The sequence below is a fragment of the Quercus robur genome, chromosome 5, assembly GCF_932294415.1.
Source record: "Quercus robur chromosome 5, dhQueRobu3.1, whole genome shotgun sequence".
Classification (NCBI taxonomy): domain Eukaryota; kingdom Viridiplantae; phylum Streptophyta; class Magnoliopsida; order Fagales; family Fagaceae; genus Quercus; species Quercus robur.
The window spans coordinates 3694038-3704599 of record NC_065538.1 but is presented as its reverse complement, the minus strand read 5'-3'; the positions used below and the strand labels follow the sequence as shown (position 1 = coordinate 3704599).

Genomic DNA, 10562 nt, shown 5'->3' with positions numbered 1-10562 from the left:
TTTAATTTATTTGAAATGAATTGATTAGCTTTTTCAATATCTTAAACAATTTAAATATCAAAATAGTATCAATTAGTATTTATTAAGGAATATCTTTCTGAGGTAATCATGGTTGCTTTGATAGATATGCTCTTTAGGCACTTGAACCCGTGTGGATTACGTCTAGACAAATAGAAGTAGGGCGGCAAGCAATAACACGAAATGTATGCCACGGTGGGAAAATATGGGTACGTTTATTTCCAAACAAACTAGTTATAGTAAAACCCACGGAAACACGCATGTATTTTGGGAAAGGATCTTACCAATATTGGTAGTAGTAGAAAAATTACGATGATCCATTGAGATATGGTATGCTATAAGTGAATATTTGTGACAAAAAATGAATTCAAATTTTAGGATGGATAACGTGATAAAATCCAATTCACTCATCTCAAAATAGATGAAAAGTGTTGTATGAACTCCATGGTAAAAAAAAAAAATTAGAAATGTAAGAGGAACTTAATTTAGGAGACCACCATTATTGGTTTGATGCTTAGTTGTGATAATTAAAACATGAAGCGAATTACTACTTCAAATAATTAAAAAAGAAAATTTAACTAAAACGAGATAAAAATAACAGAGATTTAGCAACAACAAAAAAAAGTAAAAATAACAGAGCACTAAAAGAAAATTAGTTGTGATAATGTGGTTATCCATTCTATATGTTAAATTAAAATTTAGTATATTTAATACTTTTGGTTTCTAGTGTCATCCTGTTTTTTTGTTGTTTTTAACCCTATGTTTGGATGAGGATGTAACATCTCCTCTTTACCTCAGCTCTTCTTTCCTCTCCATTCATCTCTCTTCGTTCCAAACATATCTTTCGAAATTCGACAAGAGTTCTTGTTTAGTTAATAAACAAGCAAGTATGATGCCATATTGACCCTGCCTCAAAGGCCTGCTCTTTGTTAAGTTAACTGGTGAGAAATTTTTTAGTAAATGAACCATGTGTGATTTTAATAATCTCATAATTCCTTTTTTATTAAAATTTTCTTCCATGATTTTCTTGTTCAATAAATAAAAAAGAATACCTGGATCAGTATCCCTAGTAATTTTACTATATGAAAAATTAAGCATATACAATGAATCAATAAACTGCAAACCATCCTTCATAAGTGTGATTAGTTGCAATTTACTGAAACATAAAGCATAAATCATTTCTAATATTTATTGGGCCTTAATTTGGAAACAAAACCGTACACAAGATACAAAAATACAAAGGACTAGATCCATTTCAAGTTTGAGCTTCTAAGCGCCTATCCCAATAAAAAAGGGCCTAGGGGCTACCCCATAAGACTTTTTGGTGACAAGGTTTTTGACAATCTAGACCTGTTTATTTGGCATACAAAAAATACCCATCCTCCTATAAGAGCATTAGCATTGGAAAATGCTAATGCTATATCTAAGGGAAATATAGCATTTGTAACCTTATTATCATCTACATCAGGAAATGGCAAAGGCAAGTATTGTAAAATTTTTGCAATACTTGCTACAGTGCAATTCTAAAGATAGAATTGCACTGTAGCGGTATTGTATAAAAAAAATAATATTTTTATCTCCACTCTCTTTCCTCTGTCTCTCATATCTCTCATTTTGTCTGTGCCCTTCTCTCTCTCTCGTCTCTGCTCTTCGTCTTCTCTCTCGCTTCAGCTCTCTCATCTCTCTCATTTTTTTGAATGGATTTGGTCCGATGGCTCCAGTGATGTTTTTTTTTTAATGGATTTGCTCCGGTGGCTCCGGTGATGATGTTTTTTGAATGGGTTTGCTCTCTCATCTCTGCTCTCCATCTTGTCTCTCGTCTCTGCTCTCTCATCTCTCTCATTTTTTTGAATGGATTTGCTCCGATGGCTTCGGTGATGATTTTATTGGATGGGTTTGCTCCGGTGGCTCCGGTGATGATGTTTTTTTTGAATAGGTTTGAATGGGTTTGCTCCGGTAATGATTTTATTTGAATGGGTTTGAATGGGTTTGCTCCGGTGATGATTTTTTTGAATGGGTTTGCTCCGGTTTTTGATCGGTGGCCTGGGTTTCAAATCGGCGGTGTGGATTGGTTGATCGGCGGCGTGGATCGGTGGCCTGGCCTGGGTTTTTGATCGGTGGTCCGGTTTTTGAATGGGTTTGTGTTGCGGTGTGGATTGGTAGATCGGCGGCGTGGATCGGTGGCCTGGCCTGGGTTTTTGATCGGTGGTCCGGTTTTTGAATGGGTTTGTGTTTGTGTGTGTGGCTTGGCTTTGTTGCTGGGTTGTGTGTGGCTTGGCTTTGTTGCTGGGTTGTGTTTGTGCGTGTCTTTGTTGCTGGGTTCTGTTTGTGTGTGGCTTTGTTGCTGGTTTGATGTTTGTGTTTGTGTGTGTGTGGGTGTGGTGATGGGTTTGGATATGTTGATCGTTGTATAATGGGTGTGTGTTGTGTGTTGAACCGGAGCTGGGAGAGAGGAACAAAAATGGCTGTTGAAAAGCCCAGGAAAATGAGCTGAACGGTTGGGAAGAAATAATAAAAAATGCGTTAAAAAATAATATTTTAATAAAAATAGAGTTTTGGGATGTGGAAGAATTGTAAAATGGTATGGTATATTGATAAAGTGGTGTTTTAGAATGGTAAAATAGAATAGCATTGAAATTTCCCAATGCTAATGCTCTAAGTTAAACATATATGACATACCCAAACAATTTTTTTTCCCCTCTAATTAACACCTCACTCTTTGAAATTTCTCTCGCAATTCCAATTGCTATAACAGTTCCTTGTTTAATAAAATTTCATGATGTATATTGCTAAAAGTTTCTTGTTTGATAAAATTTCATGATCACAAACACAACGAAATGTTCAATTTCCCTACATACTGCACAAAAGGCCTATACTGCAGTTTAATATTTCTTGAGTAGCATTGTTTTGAAATTTTGTAACTATTTCTTGATTTTTTCTTCATATTCATTTTGCTAGTGGCATTTGCATGTGAAATGCTGTGTATGAAAATGAAGGAAATCTGCTTGTTAGACCATTCAAATAGGTATACTAGTCTTAATTATTGTAGGATTTTTTGTCTATATCTATAGGTCTCTCTCTGTAGAATTTAGATACTAAACAAAACCTCAAAACTATTATCATGCATAGGAGATTGTGTAGATGATTCTGTGATAGGCCAATATTCTTACCCTAAGCTTCAACCAATTTTGTATGCCAACTGCAGTAGACTACCCTCTTGCCTTGGGAAAATTCCACAATGATGTTGATATATGCATCATATTTTTTTAATGGAAGAAAGGACAATAACATATCACCCTGGGTTATAGCTTCTATCTTATTGGCATGTATAGTTAACGAGGTGCATATATGTATAGGAAATGAGATCCCTTTTTTGAGTGCGTATAGGAATTGAGATCTTAAAAAAATTGAGAAAAATGAATTTTCTACTACACAAGCCTAACATTATGGGAGTGCAATATATAATTTAATGGCTAGAATCAATAAATTTTGGCCCCAATAGGGAAAGCTTCCAATTATTTCTTTGAGTAAGTCCAATACCTGCCATTTCATGTTTCTGAAACTACATGACATGATGGGTTGATATTACACAAACAATGACTCTTGTCGGAGAGATACAAATTGCTTACTCAATTGTGGGCAGGGCCTATCTTCAAATCCAAGTTCAGCAATTTTGGCAGCATCCTTTTCATGAGTATGATTTTATTGTTTCTATTTATTTACGTCAATTAGAATTTTAATAATATAGCATTAAATACATCTTTAATCTAAACTAAAGAATGAATTTATTTGAAATGGGAAGAATTTATAGTGAATACTAGAGAAATACAGTGTCAAAAAGTTTCTCAACTAACAAGAACAAATTTTGACAGGTTTTTTTTTTTTGCTGCATGTTCATTAGGGTATCTATCTTCTTTTATGTCATGCATGGTTGGAGATTTGGCTTGTTTATCTTTTAGCAAAGGTTTTTTTATCCTATACGGCTTCACCTTTTCCCAGTTCCACACATTGGAATTAAATAACGAGACTTTTGAAAACAAAAGGACAAACTTTTTCACAGCAACAAATGGTCAAAAATCTCCATCAAAATGAGTCAAAGTTGCTATTGTACATGTTGTGAGTAAAACAAGAAAAACTTGGCCCATAGATCAAGCAACATTACTGAAGCCTCGGGTTGCATATTTCTTACTTTCCATGATTGTTTTTTTTCTCAATCAGAAATTGACAATCTTCTAAATAATGGAGTTATATCCTTCCCATGTCTTCAAAACCCTGAGCAATGTTAGAGAGCAGCATACCAGTATTTAGTTGATAGAATTCAAAAGAATATTGAAGGATAGCAAGCAAAGTATCTTTCCATGGCAGGACGTGCCACGCTTGTTAAATCCTCGGTGGCTTCCATTCCCATTTACACCATGCAAACCATGTATGGCCTCCCCAAAAAATTAGTCGGCAACTAGACCAATTAAGTTGTCAATTCTTATGGGGAGATACACACCAACGCCGGAGTTGTCATACGGTTAGTTGGGTCACTATTACTCTTCCAAAGGCAGCAGGAGGGCTGGGGATACAATCGGTCCATCATCGGAATAGGGCAATCCTTATGAATCAGGCATGGCGCCTGTACCATTCTCCTCATATGCTCTGGGCCAGGGTATTAAAAGCGAAATTTTTCCCACATACGAGTCTATTTGAGAGTACTAGTACTTCTAGAGGGTCGCATATTTGGAAAGCCTTGTTTAATGGAATTCAATGGCTACGCGAAGGTATGAAGTGGATAATAGGGGATGGCCACAATATCAGGATATGGGAGGATCATTGTATCCCGGGGGGCACACTTCGTAGCCACATAGCAGGTCCGCTAATGTGGAACGAAGAAAACAGTCGAGTCAGCTCTTTGCGAGTTGCTCAGACTTGGGATTTAACTTCTCTTCATGTCCCCCTCCCACCACAAATTGAGCAACTTATCCATGGGATCCCGGTGGCAAGAATCGCCCAACTCTCGAATACCTTTGTATGGCCCCATAATAATGGAATGTGTTCAGTGAGCTCGGCACCACATTTTATATATCAACAACAACAAGTGCCTCTAGATAAACAGGTATGGAATTGGGTATGGAAAGTACACTGTCCCAAAAAGATCCAACTTTTTCTTTGGGAAGTCATGCACAACCGACTTCCCACTAGGCAGTATTTAGCGTTTTCTCACTGGAATATTAATGACAATTGTCCTAGATGCCACACTCAGGAAACAACACTTCGCATCTTACATGATTGCCCCTGGGCTAAGGAGGTGCGGGGTCAATCCCTAGGACCCTTGCCACTCTCCTTTTTTCATATGCCCTTACAAGAGTGGTTGCGGAGTAATGCGACTGCAGAAATGGTAGTTATGCACCAGAGGCTCCCATGGAAAATATATTGTCCTTTCCTATGCTAGAACCTATGGTTAGCCAAGAATGAGTGGATTTTTAAGAATCAGCCTCGATCCCAGCACAGCCTTGTACACATAATGATACAAGCTGCCACAGAATATTTTTTCTTAGCCGCTTCGGAGAGACCAATTCAAGTTAGGACCCCAACCCTTGTTCAATGGAACGCGCCCCCGGAACCATACGTAAAACTTAACACGGATGGTAGTGTCATTGGGAACCCAGGGATGGCTGGCGTTGAGGGTCTGCTTCAGGATAGTTCCGGATTTTGGATATCTGGATTTTCTCTGAAGATGGGTATAGTAACCAATAATATGGCAAAGTTGGAAGCAGTTAGGTAGGGTCTCCTATTAGCTTGGCAACTAGGGTTTAGGTTTATCCAACTTGAGCTTGATTCTACAGTAGTATTATCTTGGTTAACTGATAAAGCTTCTTCTTATCCACCCGATGTGATGTTTTTGATATGCGATTGCAGGAGCCTCTTGGAGCAAGACTGGGAGGTGCAGGCACACCATATATACCATGAAGCAAATGGATGCGCAGATGCACTAGCGAAACTAGGAGCCCACCAATTTTGTCTATTTATACTACTTGTCCCAATTTTGTGTATCACTGTTTAGTATGGGATTTGGCCAGCCTCGGGAGTAATAGATTATATGCCCGAAGGTCATTAATGTTGTTGTTGTATAAACTCTATGTTTAATTAATAAGACCACCCATTTCTACCCAAAAAAAAAAAAAAAAAACATTACCTTTGCATTCTTAACCAAAAGAAAAATAATGTATTGATCAACTATTGATACTGTTGTTATTATAATGCACCAATCAAATCATACTATTCAAAAAACTATGAAAAGAATTATGCACTGCTCAGATGTCCAAACAAATTAATCACTCAAAACTTTATGATTCAAAGCGGTTCAGCTGGCACCTCCAAACTTTTTTTTCTTTTCAAGTCCCATCATTTAATCTGAGTCATAATAGTTCAAACTAGTATTTTGGTTGCCAAATGTCTATCCTGAACAGGAGAGACATTGGACCAACTCAAAGAAGTTCCATCAAATAAATGTTTATCCCACTTGGCCTTAATGATTAAAGCATTATTATATACTCAGAAGACAAAGAAAAATGAATCTGTTTAAATTTATCTTATTTGAATCAGTTAAAATACATGATAAGCGTGGGGACAAATCTAATTTACTTTGTTGAATTCGTCATTGTTGAAACATGAAGGATATAGTATTTCTAGAATGTATCAATAATATCATACAATCTCACACAGTTTATTTGACATGCAAAATGCCTCTTCCTATAAATCACAGATGCGCATTAAGAATTTATTCTTTAATTAAAAAACTTATTCTTTGCTCTCTCTCTCTCTCTCTCTAAGAATTCAAAGTAAGATATTATTCTTTAATTAGCACTAATCTCTGAAGAGATTTGAAATTTTTTTATTTATTTAGAACATCTTATCAATCATCCAATACTAGATACCAAGAAAAATATATGCACCTAGCGTTTATTAGGGACAAGAAAGATCTCTCTAATTTTAGGTTTGGACTTTGAAGAAGTCAAATGACACAACTTTTGTTGTAATTGTTTTTATAATTTGTTGAAATGATAGATTACGAGTAGTGGACGATCAATTTCCCCATAAAAGGCTTCCAAAACTTTAAAAACAAAGGAAAAAAAAAAACAATTAATCATATACGCATAAACTTCTCTTTATCTTATGCGTCATGATTTATATATATATATATATATATATATATATATAAACATGAAATGGTCACAATAAAAATTCCCATCCAACAAAAAAATTATGCCTCAAATGGGTTACTTTTAGACCTTCAAATTTATCCTCTCTGGGAATATTGGTAGACAACTATATATGGCTACAAGAATAGCATTTTAGAATAACTTAATAGAGGTTCCAATCAATGATTGCTTATCCCACTTGGCTTTGATCATTTAAAAAATTCGACCAATATTACTTAGAAGAAGACAAAAAAGAATGACTCATCAGGTCAATTAGTCTATATAAATTAATTAGAGCATGATTAATTATGACTTTGGACAAATGTGAAAAATGTCATCTTATTTGAGGATTTGGTAAACTACTATTCAGGGAAGGTGGGAAAAAGAAGCGATATAATTGGTAGAAGGGTGTGGAATGCTTGTAAAAGGTGGTTTCTACTTAGTTCTCCAGGAAAATAATCACCATTTTCAAAGACAAAGATAAAGACAGTTAAATTTCCCTGACATTATATTTTCTGTCAGCCTAGCTGGTGATAATATCCAATCCTATCCTCCTTGTTCAATAAGATCAATGTGGGGTACTATTTGGTTTTTTGGTATCTCTCTCTTGAATTCCAAGAGAGGTCAATCATGTATGATGTACATATATTTGTACAAAAGCATGCATTGGAATTAGCTTCTTGGTGAAATTATTTATTGAAAATATATAGTTTTCTGAATGGAAACAATAGACTTATACCTAGAAAAGAAAATGAGACTTCAAAAGTTTATTAATAGTACACACCAAAAAAAAAAAAAATTGACAATATTTTTTACACCTGTTAAGTTGGCAAACTTTTAATAGTTCTCATTTAAACTTACTATTGATATTACTTTTTTATTTAGTACACAATTTGCCACATCAACAAGTATCAATTTTTTTTTTTTTTTTTGTCAGTAAACTTTCTCTAAAAAGTTGAACATAAACAAATATAATAATAGAAAGAAGCAAAAAAAAAAAAAAAAGTTGATCCAAATTCAATATTGAAAGTTTTTAAAATACAGTAAATACGTAGTCAAGCAGGTGGTTTACTCTTGGAAGGGAATTTGTCAAGATCTGTCCTTTTTAAGAACTTTCCACGATTCATGTATTGATCTGAGTTGGCATAGCAAGCATTAATGCAGTGAATGGCTGAGTCAATTCCCTTATGTTGTGGCTTTGATTCCTCAATTGTAAGGGCTAAATTTTTCAACAATACTATGGGGTTAGAGACACAACAATTCACGCACCCAATTTCACAATTTATTGACTTATACGATTGTGATTGGTCGAAAAAAAAATGGCGGGTCGTATAAGTTAATAGCATGCAATTGGATGTGTATCTAGAATTGTTGAAATTTTTCCCTGGTTTGTGGCTTGGGAGTCCTCACTTATTTGCTCCTTTACCTTAATAATTTGCTATTCAAGAAAAATCATTTGTTAATCCTGGAAAGGGTAATGGAACATGGGACTTGTCAAAAAGATTACTTAGACCAAACCATGCCTGCCTGAGGAAGGTTTGAGAAGTGGATTTTAGTTATTAGCATATGTTTGCCAAAAAATCTGAAGCTTCATCATGCTGTCAAATTAAAACTTCATGAACTAAATGTATATTTGCTTCAAGCTTTAATTTTGCAAACTGCAAAGGTTTAGTTTTTACTAAAAATACATAGAAAATAATGATTCTGGACATCTGAAAAGCCTGAGTTCAAATATGTCATAATCTTGGAAATTTGATGAAGCTTGTTAACGGACCACAAAGGAGTTTTCCAGGTAATTAATAATTAGTCAAGTAAGCATGAAGGCTAACTCAATTATGAAACTGGTGGGATCCAGCTCCAAGTCTTATTATAATTGTCATTTTTCTCATTATCACGAGAAGACGAGAAGGTATCTAATACATCGGAAAAATGCATTATTTTTCTCATAGAGTGTAATTTTGTTATGTGTGACTCACACGTTGTTAGAGAGAAGATATGCATACACACATGTATGAGACAATTATTGCCTAAATACAAGCCCCGGACCACTTGGTTCATTGCATTTTTTTGGCCATGCAGGCACAGGATCTCATTCCAGAACCTTCTTTTTTTCCAGATGAATGACAGGCTTAAGAGAAGTGCTGTCTGGCACTGATTCTAATGCTGCAATCCTAGCTGTCCTTTGCACTCGTGTGGAGTGCCACTAAGATCTTATGAAAGCTTTTATCAGAAACTCAAAAATAATGAGACATTGCAAATCTTCCATCTCTGTTGGCACACCTCATTCATCATTTTTTTTATTCGGTACTCCTACCTTTTCTAGTCACCACTTACTTTTTATAGAGACAGCTACATTCAGATTCTGATAAACTGCAACATGTTGTCATATATCACCTAGAACCAGCTGATGTACCATAATTTGAAAGGCCAAGCACACCAAATTGAGCTAAAATTGAGGTTTTAAAATCTCATTCTTCCTTTTGAATTTGGTTGGTCTCAATAAATTTCATGTGCGCTGCCAAACCCAATATAAACGTGAAAATTTATACAAAATTTTCCACTTGGTTGAAAACTCACGAGCAACCTACTACTGCCAAAAATATTAATTGAATAATCTTCTTTAGAATTAATTAAGCACATTATTAACTAGAGGACAGCTCAATCAATTTGTCATATTTGGCACTGGAAGACTTTGTGCGACTTTTTGCACCCGTGACACAATTCTATATTTAGACAATCCCATGGAAAATACAAAGAGAATCAAAGTTGGTGTCCAGCATTAGAAAAATCAATGCTAAATAAAGCCATGTATGAAATGCCAATATGCACAAAATCTTCAAAGATCCGGGCATCCAGCAATTGTGCTATAGCTCTTTGCACTTTAACGGCACCAGCATTTAGGACAGGAGAAATTATTAGGTCCACTAGAAGGACTACTGACATGATCCTGTCTGATCTCACAACCAATAAAATGCTATTATTTATGCAAATGTGACATCATCTGGTAATTTTTATTTTTTATTCCTTGTGCTGATTAGGAAGCTCACACATATATTTGCATAGATGTTATCATCTCATTGGTCATAAAGAACCACAACAGCGATCCTCTCGGTGTAAATAATAATTTCTCCTACTACAGGCTATTTGGCCACTCAAATTATTAATTTTCTTTCTTAGCTTAGATTTTCACCAAATTTAAACAAAATTTTGAACTATATTAATCCAATATTAGCAACAATTTAAGTAAATTCCATACTTTTTACAAGTATTTGCAAAATTCATATGTTTAGAGTTAGTAATCAAAGCTAGTTAGCAAACTTTAAACCCATGGTTTAAGGCACTTGTAATTGGAAACAA

The 10562-nt window shown here is 35.1% G+C and overlaps 1 protein-coding gene across 1 annotated transcript; it reads left to right on the top strand.

Moving 5' to 3' along the window:
• Positions 1–3932: 3932 nt before the first annotated feature.
• LOC126724867 (uncharacterized) lies at positions 3933–6187 on the top strand. Its single transcript, XM_050429296.1, has 2 exons — positions 3933–5119; positions 5923–6187. Exons 1-2 carry the CDS (start codon positions 4622–4624, stop codon positions 5971–5973), a joined length of 549 nt encoding a protein of 182 aa, XP_050285253.1. The 5' UTR covers positions 3933–4621; the 3' UTR covers positions 5974–6187.
• Positions 6188–10562: the final 4375 nt, after the last annotated feature.

Coding starts and splice junctions, on each gene's coding strand:
- LOC126724867 (XM_050429296.1), top strand. CDS start 4,622: ATGAATCAGGCATGGCGCCTGTACCATTCTCCTCATATGCTCTGGGCC. Junction 5,120..5,922: donor AAGTGCCTCTAGATAAACAG/GTATGGAATTGG, acceptor ATGCGATTGCAG/GAGCCTCTTGGAGCAAGACT.